The sequence below is a fragment of the Anguilla rostrata genome, chromosome 5 (assembly GCF_018555375.3).
Source record: "Anguilla rostrata isolate EN2019 chromosome 5, ASM1855537v3, whole genome shotgun sequence".
NCBI classification, from domain to species: Eukaryota; Metazoa; Chordata; class Actinopteri; order Anguilliformes; family Anguillidae; genus Anguilla; species Anguilla rostrata.
Window position 1 is genome coordinate 43195301 of NC_057937.1, and position 13892 is coordinate 43209192.

Consider the following 13892-nt stretch of genomic DNA (forward strand, 5'->3'; position numbering starts at 1 on the left):
AAATCTCTTTGAGCTCCATGAAAGGTGCATTATATAGTAAGTGCAATCCATTATTAGTATCATTTAATATAGATACATTATCTCCAGAAAATACAATGAATAATGTTGGTGAACCTAACACTCAAATTTGGATTCTCAGCTGTGCTGACTTTCCTCCCCCTACATTATAATGAGCTGTATTGCAGCATATTGTGTGGTATTGTGCGTGTTTAAGACGTCTGTGCATTGCTCTGTTTCATGCGTGTTCATGCACTGCTAGGCACTTCCTGTTCAGCCCAAGAGAAGGCAACCTGCCGTTGATTTTAATTAGAATCTCGTCAGGCTAATTCATTAAAATTCATATTCCCCAACAGCTATAATGCTGTCAGAGACGAAGGCATACCCAAAAATGGACATGTTCTTTATTCACTACCCCCATCCTTTTATTCCTCTTCCACTGTGAGAAGGTTGTACAAGTCAGGTATGTCAGTTCACAATGCAAGTTGAGACTGGCCATTTAATCGAGCGCATCAACACTTGGCACTGGTGCAGTGTTGCTGGGGTCTCAGTGGCTGAGTGAGTTATTATAAGGACATTGTCAGACAGGAAGATTGCCGTGCATGAAAAGGAAGTCGAGATGACATAAAACGTATTGTTAAAAATAAAAAAATTTCACCATCCACAGGATTAATGTATAGCTGGGAGGTTTGCTCATTTTTGGACATATTCATGCACTCTTCCTTGAGTACAGATTGGTTTAGTATTATAGTCTCAGTTGTTTACAGGCAAATAAACAGATAAATGCCTCAGACTCTTTGTTATTGTTGTGTAAATTGCCTTTCAAATGTGGCTCATGAATATCAATTTACACCCAGCTGTCGGTGATTAATCGCAGTCTAATGCTTTTGCGTTTATGTCTAATTGGTTAGTGAATTTTTTACTGCATTGGAGAGACAAGCGTGGTTGGGAGGGATGTGGGTTTTTTTTAAAGGGGGGACATTGGAGAATATGAGTGGGCATGCCAGGCTCTGCATAGGTCTTCTTGTGTGCTTTGAGGCTAGTATGGGAACAGATGAGTAACATTTGTAGTGTTGTACTTTTCTCTAAACCAGGGGTCCACAGCCTCTTTTATAAAATTAGCATTGGTCTTCCATGATAATTAGTAATATAAAAAAGAATGTACAGAAATGTGTGTGTGTGTGTGTGCACATTAGGACCATGAGCCAGTAATCAAAAAGTTACAGGCTAGATTCCCATGCGAGGTCCTGCCATTGTCCACTTTGGCATTGTGCTTAACTTGAGTTGCTTCAGCAATTATACAGCCTTGTAAATGGGAATTGTGATTTAAAACAACCTAAGTAAGATGCCCTAGAAAAGGGCATAATGTCGTAGCACGAAGATAAATGTGTGTGTAAGCTTTGACATACTCTGTTTGATTTCTGTTTCTATAAGGGGCGAGCAAGCGTGTGTGTCATTGCGCGTACCTGCTCCGCAGTGACAGCGGCCTCCACGCGCGGCTCGATCAGGAAAGGTCAGGCGGCTCACGCGGCTGCCGCAGACCACCACGCTTTGTCCAGGACTTAATAAAGTGTCTGCTTGTTGTTATAAAAGCTCCTAATGCGGAGAGGGAGTGTTCTGGGAGTGACAGGACCTCTGAAATGACTGTTTTACTGAGGCGCGCGTGTCCAAGCTGTCGCCTGCTGACAGGCACTGAAGGCGGCCAGCCAGCTCCCCTCAGAGCCGGGCGTCCCCACAAGCGTGGCAAGTACCGCTGAGTTAAAGGTTTCCCTACAGAGGGGATGCTACTACCAGCTAGCAGTGGCACGCACATGCTCACTTGCTAGCCAATGTCAGAAATCCAGGGTTTATTTTAGAGTTCAGAGGAATATTCAAGGACATTATGAGATGTTTTTTTTTTTGCCTAGCCTGCTCTACTCACCCACAGCTTTGTGTGTGGTGTCGTCTGCCCCATATAATTTATGACTCAAGGTATTTCTGTTGGCAGTAAAATACCTAATGCATCTAGGTAGGTGAAGTGTATGAAATACACATTTTCTTTCCGAAGGTTTTGGCTGGGATTCTTTATCTAGAATAATAGGGATATTGTATTTGGGAAAGAATAATCCGCTGATACGGACTGCATGTGTCTCCACCATGCACCCCTTGCTGTAGTGTTGGTGTTGCTAGCCCGAAGACTGTACTCATTAACATATATGGACAGGCTACTACCAGGTTGGTGTTCTGTGATGGGGACTAATGTTCACGAGTGAAGGAGACGATGCCAAATGAGTCACCAGTCACTCAAGGTGAGCTCCAACAGCAACCAGCATGGCAACTGCAGTGATTCTTGTGCTTCTAATGTTTGAGTCATTTTTTAAGAGCTTGGATTGTCTTGGAAAGGCAGCAAATTGATTGTGAAAGACTGCGCTGTTTGATTTGTGCTTGTCTTAATGAAAGGATGAACAGTTAATTAACATTTTTAACCTTGAAACAAATTAAGCTATCCCAGGCTTTATTAGTCATCAATGGAGTTCAAAAGTGGGTCAGCTAATTAATGTTGGATACCTGTTAGTGTTAGTTAATTAAGAGGCATAAAAGAACACCTTGAACTGTAGTCATCCATTTGAAGCAAACAGACCTAGGTAACCTGGGAAATATATGTGCGTTATGTAATGTCAGGTCCACGCCAGTATTCAATTAGCATTTTGATCAAACTTAATGAATTGGGAGCCTGGCTTCAAAGAACAACCAGAAATATGCAGTATTCTTCCTAGAACAGGACTGAGAAACTATGTCCTGCACCAAGGCAAATGCTTCCACAAGACACAACACATGACACAACGACCCTCCGAGGTGCTTCATTTCCTGTGTGCGTCCACAGGGTCATATCGAGAAGCGTGACTACTGACAGGCCTCATTATCTGAACTTAATTAAACACACCCCTTTGCCTACCCCCCATCATGCGATTTCCACAGATGTGTCACACAGGCATCAGATGTCCCTGAACACAGAAGAGTGGGGGGGGGGGGGGCAACATTCAGCTGACACCTTCATTAATCCCTGCACTTTATCTCAGAGTGATTTATTATTTTCTTTCTGACTGTCGGGTAGATTTATGGGTCAAACTGGAAGATGCAGTTGGTTTACAACATCATAGAATCACGCTAAACATGGCTCATTCAGGTTCTTCAACAGTCTGTTAATTCACTCCTGTCTCTTTCTGAAAAATGCTGGAGTATAGTAATAAAACTGCTGGATGGGGTAGAGGAGATTCAGATGACGCTTTCTGCCTCCTCTTTGACCTCTTTTGGTGCTTCATTGTGTCCCGTGAAACCTGGGAGGTCTTCAGCACCATGGACAGCAGCAAAATCACCTAACGCTTCACTCAGCTGGGACTGATTGGTATTCCAGTTGCTGTTCATTACCTTAAAAAGGAGCAATTCATTGTGCCTTTGGGGCGAGGTCTTAGTGAACACAGCCAGTGTGTACCTTGCATCTTCCCAACTACTCAGACTACCCATTATTTGTAGTTTTTGTCTATTAACACCTATTATACCCTCAAACTTGTTTTTTTTTGCTCAGTTGACCCCTGTATATTGGCTCTACCTGATACCACGCAAGACAGTGCTCATTTTTTCCATATACTCTTGCTTTTGGATTCAAGATTCAGTACATTTCTGGTCATATTAATTGTCCAGACATCCAAATATAGTCTTTGGAAAGAGGCCTTATGTACTCGTTATATTTAGATTTTTTATACTGACTGCCAAGCCTGATTTAGAATATTCAAAAATACCATGTTTTATGACAACCCATATTTGGGCTACTACAGTGCCACCTAGTCAAAATTGCTATCTTCTGAAATGTGAGTGTATTTTGCAGTATTGTTAGCTTGTGTATGTGAGAGTACTCACCAAAAGGTTGCACCTCATTGTGATAAAGCAAAGGCTGCTGCAAGTTTTAAACATTTGAGTGGTTCCTCATTCTGAAATCACTGAAAAAGCAGGAGTAGTATTCCTGGGGCTGAGGATAATTGGGCACGGAGTTTCACATTCAGATATGGGCTTGGATTTGGTGGGCCTCACGGCCACATGCCAGGGGAATGCTTCTGCAGGTCCGGCCCCTCCACCCTCGTCTTCTCTTTTCTTCCTCTCCCCCTTCTCTTTCATCTCTAAATCCCCTTTTTAATTTCTGTTCTGCGCTCTAAGGAAGCGAGAGAATTTAGACCCACTATGCAGAGGTGCGTTGTAGGTTGTGAGAATTGCTTTGGCCAACCAGCTAGCGAGGAGCTTGGACGTCTGCCGCCAACCTGCTTGCTGCTGTAATCTTAGGAGATTGGCTGCGTAAACGACAGTACCCGCCCACTCCAGGTTCCTCCGCTGAGTCTTCGCCAGCCTGGCTATCGAAATCCGTATCCGTGTAAAAGGGAGAGATTGAATTACCGTGCGCTAAGCCCTGTGATATTTTTCATTAACCTCCTGCATATTACCTGTCTGAAACGTGTTTTACAGCAGTAAGGAAGGGGAACAGATCTAGGGGAAACAGGGTTTGCATGTGTGCATATGTGTGCGTGTAAAAGGAAACAGTGGGTTGTTTCATCCAAAACAGTGAAAGATCTCTTTCCTATGCTGTGTGAACTGGGGTCCTCAGAAAGCAGTTGGGTTTGACAGGTTGCTCTGTTGTCCCACCTGTTGCTGTCTGTTGCTGCACTCTCGTGGGGGAGTATCAGAGCTGTCTGTCACCCACAGACTCTGGTCCCCACAAGTCAGCCCCCGGTCAGTGTGAGTCACTCTGCGCATGCGTCTTAGGGAAAGGGTTCCATAGTTTCCCTCCCTCCAGAAATGAATGTCCCTAATCCACACTTTTTTCTGTTTTTCATAGACCTTCCCACATCCATGTTTTACCCTGTCAGGACTTTTCAGAGACATTATTGATGGTCGTATCATGTGTTAATATACAATAAGACAAATGATACACCTCCCCTGAAGTGGCGTGAAACAGGAATCACATTCTGGCCACAATAGCCAGAATCTACAGTGCTTTTCTTTAGATCCGATGTGACGGTTGGGCTAGGGTGAGCCCACATGCAGTCAGGTTCCCTCAGCGGTCTGTTTTTTAATGATTTCAGCAGCATGTTCGTAAAATGACGCCCCACAGGGCTTCCGCACACCTGGGAATTGAATCATGTAATGACAGTGTTTTTCTTGTCTTGCAGCGCGACGCCAAGGGCCAGTATCTGTTTGACCTCATTTGCCATCACCTCAACCTGCTGGAGAAGGACTACTTCGGCATCAGATATGTGGACCCTGACAAACAGAGGGTGAGTTAGCCCATGGTCTGCTTTGGGGTGACGTGATCTGCTGTTCGAGGCTGGTTTGGAGGTGGTCTGTTTGAGGCAGGTTTGGAGGTGATCTGTTTCTGAGGGTGGGCTTTGGGGAGGGTGAGCTGTTTCAGGGGGCTTTGGAGGTGATCTGTTTGAGGCAGGGTTGGAAGGGATCTGTTCGAGGTGGCTTTGGGGAGGGGTGATCTGTTCTAGGTGGCTTGGAGGTGATCTGTTTCTGAGGGGTGGGCTTTGGGGAGGGGTGATCTGTTTCTGAGGGGATCTGCTTTCCCTTCTTTCTCATTGCAGAGCAGAACTCATTTCATTAGGCTTAACAGACAGGGGTTATAAGTTTCACTGTGTTGGGATTGGCTGCCAGATGCATTTGATTCATGAGCAATTCACATGCGCTCACCGGGTGTATTTTAGTCCCCACGACGACAGTGAATCCAGCTTACTCAGCATTTCTGATTCTGCAGTCCCCTGCTCTTTTATATGTAGATGCTGTTGCTGTTGTTGCTTTGAGGAGACTCAGTAGATTGTAAATAAGACTTGATGGACTAAACCATCTCAAAATAATGGGGAGGGGGCACCCATTCCCTCCCCTCCCCTGCTGTCTAACTTGTGTTTTTACGTACTGCTGACCTTTTTTCTGGTCCTCTGAGATTTGATATGAAAACATTTGGAAATTTAGAAATTATCTGTTAGCATTTTAGGATGAATTGTACAGTATAGATAGGTACTTGTAGCTGCTGTGCAGTAATAGTCAATGCAGTAATACTTAAAACCTGGCTTGGTGTCTAGACAATAGATTGCTCCTGGCTGTCAGGGTAAGGTCCTGTACAGAGTTTCACCACTTTATTTCGGATATAATATTTTATATTCTGGAGTGCTGCCTCATTTCTCTGACACATTGACTAGGGGATTGTGATTTTTTATGCTGAGAGGACACTAAGAATGATGCAATGAAAATGCAATCGTGTGTTTCTGAATTTTTTAACACTCTTAATGGGAGCTGTACCCCAGATTTAAGGTGTGAACCCTCTTCCCCCTGCCCCAGTCCACCCCTGGGCACCTCCAGCTTTTAGCTGAGGGTCACTGGGTGCAGCGCTGGACCCCACCGAGTCTCCTGTAGGTCTTCAGTGAAGCGCTCACCAGGTCTCCTCTGGGGACTTGGAGCCGTGTGGGGGGGGGGGACTGTTGGTGCTCCCGCTCAGGGACAGTGAGCCGTGCTGCTGAGTGGTCTATTCGGTGCTGGGGCAGTGCTGCTACCTTACCAAACTGGCCCACTGTCCCTCTCCTGTGTTCACTGTAAAACAAGCTTTTTCCAGAGTGCAGTCTCCTGTACTTTCTCTCCTATATGTATTCCAGCCCCCCTTTGGAGGCCTGTCCTGAGGGCGTGCCATAAATTAGCGCCATGGCAACTCAGTTAAAGCCCACCGCTAATGCCCTGCAGCCAGGCGTAACACTCTCTCAACCTAGACTGATGGCCCGAGTGTGGCTGGGATTGATTTTATCCCTGTGTGTGTGTGTGTGTGTGTGTGTGCATGTGTGTTAGAGTAATAGGACCTCTAAACCCGATGCCCACTATGGGAGAAATAGCTTTGTGGGGTCCCATTCCTTTTAGTAAGGATTTCACAAGAATTTTACTCTCCAGTGAGGTCTTCTGTGGGATTTTTATTGTTCAATCAAAACATATGTGCTGAAGCAACAGCCTTTTTCCTGGAAATAAATAGACAAGCAATGATATAACGAATTTCATTGTTCGAAATTATTTACAACATCTCATGAAGACAAATGTAGCACGGCCTGTGTTTTGCAAGGTGTGTATATTATATTACTGTGAAATACTGTGTTTTGATCCATTTCTCCAGCACTCTCTCATGTCCTCCCCAGCGGCTTGCTGCTAAACTGGTCTTTTTTAATATGGCACATATTTTCTCATTTGTCATTGCAGCATTGGTTGGAGTTTACAAAGTCAATTGCCAAACAAATGAAATGTAAGTATTAGCTTGTTCCTGTACTTTTAATTATGCATGACAATTAATTACATATATTTGCTACTATATAAAAGCATTTATCACATCTTTAACGATACCAAATCTTTGAAGTATCTTTTGTTCAAACATCCCCAAAAGCCATCTTGTAAAATCTAATTTATGCTAATTAAAAAAATTTCAAATGTACGTAGATTAAAGGGAAAACAGGTGAAAACATCCCTCAGAAATTCCACATATTTTAACAAAACTATTGTATAGGCTGAGGCTGAGACTACTAATAGTTAGGTTGCTTTCAATGCTTTTTTAAGAAGCAGTAAAGAAATTATTTTAATTGGTGTTGGTTTAATTTCAGAGGTTTTCAGACTTTTTTTGGAAGTGTGTTCTTTGTGACCAAAGACTTTCACTTCAGTGCCCCTTTATGATCCCCCCCCCCCCCCAACACACACACGACAAAAGAATATATAAACATATGTGGCTTACCCCAGGCACAAGCACCCTCTCCCTACCCAACAACCCTTGATTTAACCCCTGCAAGTCCTTTTATCCTAGTTTCAAAGCCAACAATAATGGACACAAAAAAAGGGAAAAATATATGTATTTTTGATCTGAGATGCCTTTACTGTTGTGCATCACGAAGTTCATCAGATCATAAATATGGATTTGTACAATAATAATGTTTGAATGTTTGAGCATCCACTGAAACATTGATGTGGCACACAGTCTTTACTCTTTGTGGAGATTATCACTGTGATCAGTAAAATATGAAGCTGTGTGGTTTTGAGCTGGTTTCCGCACGTGTTCTGACCCTTGCTTTTGTCCCAAAGCCCAGCCACCTTTCACCATGTGTTTACGAGTCAAGTTCTACCCTCCGGATCCGGCAGCTTTGAAAGAGGAAATCACCAGGTGAGATTTTGTACGTAAAAGAGCGTGAGAGCATCTGCTAAAGGCCTAAAATCTGCATTTTTGTTACCCTAACCATGTCCTCTCAGATTCCCTCAGTTCACCTCTCTCACACATGTGATTATTTATGAGTTCATTTTGCTGTTTAGAAGGTAACATTTAGTTAGCCTTTAGTGTAAACTGTATTTTAATGATTGTAAAGCTAAAAGCTGTCTGAATATCTCACCACTTGATTGCAGAAGATTAAATGGAAGAGAATAGGGGGTTTTAAAATCAGTGAAGATATATGGTTGGGTAAGCCTTATCATTCTGCTCTCTGTGGCTGACTGTAGCTCTCCTCTAATTGCCCCTGGATAGGGCGACCGTGTGTTTGGGTGGGGGTGGGGAGGAGGGGGTGGTAATGGCAGGACATTGGCCGCTGGCGTCCTTCTCTAAATGGTACGTGATTATCCCCAGTTAGCCCTGAGATGCAGCACACTTTTTCACACTCCTCTGCTTCTGTATCCCACTTACAGCCTGCAATCAGGTGACCCAGAAAATCTCTCTGCCCCGGCATCAGTAGTATCGTTAGCATATTCTTATAACCCGAGGAGGGGATGACTATTGAGCTGTGCGCAGTGATATTATGGGATTTTACACATTTCCAGGAGCTGGCTCTTGCATTCCCCTTAAAATGGCTCTTGTGTTATTGAGTTATTCTGCTGGGTTTACATGAGGACTTCACCTTGATGCTGAAACACATTAATATTTAGATCTGTGTGTGTGTCTGTGTGTCTCTGTGTGTGGGAATATGCATTATATAACCACTGCCTAGGATATGCTGGTTGGTACCCAAAGGTTCAGGTCTATAAATATGGAGATTCAGTCTTCTTTCACACACCCTTTATGAATATTCATAAGCAGGTTAGGACATGTGAGCTTCAACAACATTAGCAGAGACGCAACTTTTGGTATTCTGCATTGAGATGAATAGGCAGCCTTCGACAGCCTATGAGGATCAGACACCTCACAGAGAACTCTCAATGGAACATAGGGGTTTCCCAGATAGGGGTGCATATGGCTAACCAAAACATTTATATGTGTTCATTTACATTTGTATTATTTTCTCCACTGATTCTTCTACTTTATGGAAATGACGTAATGCATCAGTCTTTCATAGAGCATGCACAGTGTATGCCAGTGGGATCATGTAGTCTTTCACTCTTCAATTATCCATTTGACTTTGTCAAGTTAAATTTGTGCATGTAAAATCGGGGGTCAGTGATATAAAAGGAAATGGAAATATAGGACAGAATTTGACTGGTGGGAGCAGCAGTAGCCATTTCACCGGCCTCACCTAGAGAACAGAGAAACCGTAATTGCATTTTTTTTTTATTTCACGGCAAATATGGAACCTTAAGTGAAATACTATTAACCGTGCTGGTGGCCTAGTTTTAAAATTAAACCTGAGCATGTCTCCGTTCCCACAAGCAAGCAAGCTCAGGCTCGCTGAGAAGAACTTCTGTCCTCATACAAAGTAAAGGAAACAGAAAGAGCGTTAACTCTCTTCTGTGAAGATGTCAGGACTTGAATATATTTCTTTTCTCTTCTGGATTGAGGCTGGAAGCTTCCCTAAGATTCTGTCATGCCCAGAAACCTTACGGATATTTTGTGTCCCTCTTTTCTGTTGAGAGGGATGACTTTGACTTGACCGCATTGGGCAGTGAGAGCAGTTTGACTCTTGACACCTCTGCTGTGTGTGACTTAGAGGACAGCAGTGGCATCTTGGCATTGTGGGTGGTTCATGATGTAATGGAAATAGCATTGGGTTGTACACCTGAGGGTGAAAGTTCGCAGTTGAATCTGTTACCGTCTGTTACTGTGCCTTTACCAAATGAGTACAAACTGCTCACCTATTATTATTTTCATTACTTAATGAAGATGAAAGAGCCCCTGTACGAAATATCAATTCCAAAGCAGTACTACCCAATGTTTCCTAAATTATTTCAAGTTGGCCCTGTATTTTTTCATCTTACCACCTGTAGAGAATGTGGTTATTCAAACTTTATGTGTCACAAGAGAGTGACTCATAAAGAGAGAGCATGCAAGTATGATTTGCCATGCCAAATTTGGAGGCAAATGTAAGAAATGTGAAACAATAAAAGGAAAAAGACATAAAATGGTTTGCATTCCTCATCTCATCGTTCTTACTAAAGTTGATGTCACTGGTTATAAAACCCAATCCAGACCGTCCAAAACTCTTTTTCCTCTCTGTCGCCGCTGCAGGTATCTTGTCTTCCTGCAGATCAAGAGAGATCTGTACCACGGTCGCCTCCTGTGCAAGACGTCGGACGCCGCCATGTTGGCCGCTTACATCCTGCAAGGTAACGCGATCGCAGGAACAAGTGTCCTCCAATCAGAAACCAGCTTTCTCTAGTTTAGCGGGGTTAGCATCACCTCATTAATAGATGCATGATAGATGCACGGCACTGTGATATTTACCTCATACCCCAAGGATGCGAGCCGTTGTTTATTCATTATGTTTATTAAGGACTGCATTAGGCTTAAACTCTCCGCTAATTATGTAATCAAGGTGGGCGAAGGCTGATAGCGAGGTGCGTTGTCCCGCAGTAGCTGTGCTGAGTCGGGCGTTCACAAGCGGATGGATGGATGGTAACAGGCTCGTGAAAGATGAAGGCAGCAGTAATGGCGCCCTCATTTACAGGAAGTGAGGAGGGGTTGGAGTTAGGGGATACAGCAGAATTAGAGATGTGCTGCTTCATCGCCTCATTGGAGGAAATGACCAATGTGGCGGGCAATATTGGCATACCATGGCATTACAAATAACCTACTGGCTGCTAGGTGAACTAATGTACAACAATATACAACAGTGTTTATGTGCTCTTTAAATATATTATGAGAACTGGAGTTACGTCTTGTCACTACCATTTCCTCTTACATTTCTGTGCCAAGCTAAGGTCTACTGTTCCCCTCTAACCACTTTTACAGAGAGAAATTGATAGTCGTGATAAGACTCGTGTTTCTTAGCGATTCCGATCTTTTTAAAACATAATGAGCGCTCTGATACCGTGTAACTCTGTACTCCCCTGAGCGCGGAGCAGCTGACTGTGGTGTGTGTGCCCTGCGGAGGATGTCGCTGTGCGGTGCGGCTCTGTTGATCTGTGTTTCTCCCCCTTGCTGTTTCAGCTGAGATCGGGGACTACGACCCGGGCAAGCACCCGGAGGGGTACAGCTCCAAGTTCCAGTTCTTCCCCAAACACTCAGAGAAGCTAGAGAGGAGGATTGCTGAGATCCACAAAACAGAGCTGATGTAAGGAGCCCTACCCCCACACACATTTCAGTGGAAGAAATAGGAGCATATAAGAATATGGAAATGCTAGATTGCAACTTAATGGAGTGTCAACAAGTCGTTAGCCGAATTGTTGTGCCCTGGGAAATTGACATGCTTTGAGATTGAAAAATCATAATTTATGATTATTTACAAGAATATTCAAGTAACACGAGGGCTTTAAGTAGAATGATGACAAACAAATTATTGGTAAATTCAAAAATGTTAGCCCTGCTTCAAACTGACTCACTTGAGATGAGATTGGAAAATAACTATCCCATTTATTCCCATTCAAAATCAAATACTGCTTCTACTGAGTAATTTTTTTATTACTTGCAGATAGAAAATCTGCCAAGCTGGCACTCCCTGCCGCAGTCTTGTTCCAAATGAAAAGGCTTAGCGAGAGGTCCAACTCTTTACAAATGTCTGTCCACACAAGTACAACTCAGGACTTTTATTTTGAGGATGAAGATGGGAAGTCAATGGAATTTGTCCAATGAATCTCAATTCTCTTATTTTTCACAAAGACTGAATGAATCATATTTATTAGAATTGTGATTAGTATTCATGTTAAAAGTCGCTCTGAATAAGAGTATCTGTTTAATTTGTGTATTTTAATGAAATCCCTTGGTTGTCAAGAAAATATTATTATGAAAAAGCAATCTTGACACAATTAAATTGAAATCAAGCTTCATCAAGTAAGTTAGCCCTGTGTATCTGCAACCAGTTTCCTGCCTTCCTGTTTTTTACATCACTCTCCAATGGCAATTCCTTATCGGACCTGTGTTTTGTAGTTGTTCCAATGACCTTTGGTACACAGTTATTGTACGTCCCTTTGGATAAAAGCATCTGCCAAATAAGTGTAATGTAATATAATGCATTGAGCCCTTTTGTCTAGCTGTCAGTCAGAGGATCTCCATCTCAGTGACACGGTGGATATTTTAGCTCCGTTGGCACTGCCCCGGGCATTTGCTGAGTTTCCGACTGTTACTTTCAGGTCCATCTCAGGGCTTACTTTTGTGGAAGAGCCACGGCAGACTGGCTCCTTAATTTGACTAAAATTTATAAAATTGAAAACTGAGAAATAATGAAAAATTTGTATACATATATTGCATTTATTAATAATTGAAAAGCCCATGAGAATAAGTTGATTAGCCATTACTTGATAATCCACAAAAAAATATGTCCACCCCCCCCTCTCTCCCCCCCCCCCCCCACTCACTGCTCTGTACTCATTGATCGGTGTGATAATTACTCCATTGCCTGCTTGCTCAGTGCCTGAGACAGAGATCATTAATAAAACACTGGCTCTGACTGATTCATCGCAGGAATTCCTCCTCAGTGTGGTCAAGTGAGAGTCTAACAGTACCTACACTACACCTTCGCAATAACATACAGTACGGACTGTCTTCATGACTCCCCAAGCGCAGCGCAAACATACGACTGGTGTCCTGGGAAGGAAAAATGAAGAAGAAATTTAATTATCCATGCAGAGCTTATTTTGGGGTGCATATGAAATTAAATTAAACGAAGGTCCTTAAAAATGTAAGTTTCAGGGGATCATCCTGTTAAGGCACTGTTTTAGTGCCTGGACAAACCCCATGCTCTGGTATCAAACGTGGATTCTGCTAGCGCCGGCTGTAACTGCCAACAGGGCAATGCAGAGTTAGCTATAGGGCTGCCCAGGGACGGGAGGGTTTCAGGTGCCCGGGGCGACAGCATTACACCACACATCCGCAACCTGCCAGTTTGTTTGTCAAGCTGCACAATGAGTATCTGCCTCTGACTTGTGTGCACGAGCCCTGCTTGTGAGCTCTGGTGTAGTAAGATATGGCGGTGGCACTGTATTTTTCATAAGACCTTGTCTGCACTCTCCTGCAGAGTGCAGATGGAGGTTGGGATGTGTGCAGAAACTTTCGTTTTTTTAACCACAAGCTTCCACTCAGTCTACTGAAATGGGCTATAGAAGAAATTATGTGGTGTAATATGTTAATGCTAATAGCTATGATGGATTATTATGACTAATAATCTTTTTTTCTCCACCCTTTTCTGTATTCCCACAGTTCCCTATTCCTGAATGCCTGATCTCTTTAGTCAGCCCATCCCACTGTCTAATTATTTATTATGTCTGGCACCCAGCCACAGTCATTGAGAATAAGTGATTTTGTTCAGTACATCATGTTTTTTTTTCTAGCTCATTGATTTGACATCATGATTTAACATAAACTCTCCTTCAGGATATTTTAGTGGAATAATCCACTGAAGAGTGAGTTATATTTTTTCTTGAGTCAATCTGAAGTTTACAATGGCTTGCCCCTAGAAATATCTGAGAAGCAAGGTACCTTGGCTCTTTCGAGAAGCTTC

General features: G+C 43.1%; 1 protein-coding gene across 4 annotated transcripts in view; it reads left to right on the forward strand.

Moving 5' to 3' along the window:
• Window positions 1–13892, forward strand: part of LOC135255333 (FERM domain-containing protein 5) — a 90162-nt gene that overhangs the window by 58700 nt on the left and 17570 nt on the right. For 3 of the 4 annotated variants that reach the window (XM_064336357.1, XM_064336356.1, XM_064336358.1), the window contains 5 exons: window positions 5196–5300; window positions 7258–7300; window positions 8125–8203; window positions 10466–10563; window positions 11387–11510. In XM_064336357.1, the coding sequence (XP_064192427.1) occupies window positions 5196–5300; window positions 7258–7300; window positions 8125–8203; window positions 10466–10563; window positions 11387–11510 (449 nt within the window). Of the gene's footprint in view, window positions 1–5195; window positions 5301–7257; window positions 7301–8124; window positions 8214–10465; window positions 10564–11386; window positions 11511–13892 lie in introns of those variants that run through there. The other variant, XM_064336359.1, reaches the window with a different exon arrangement.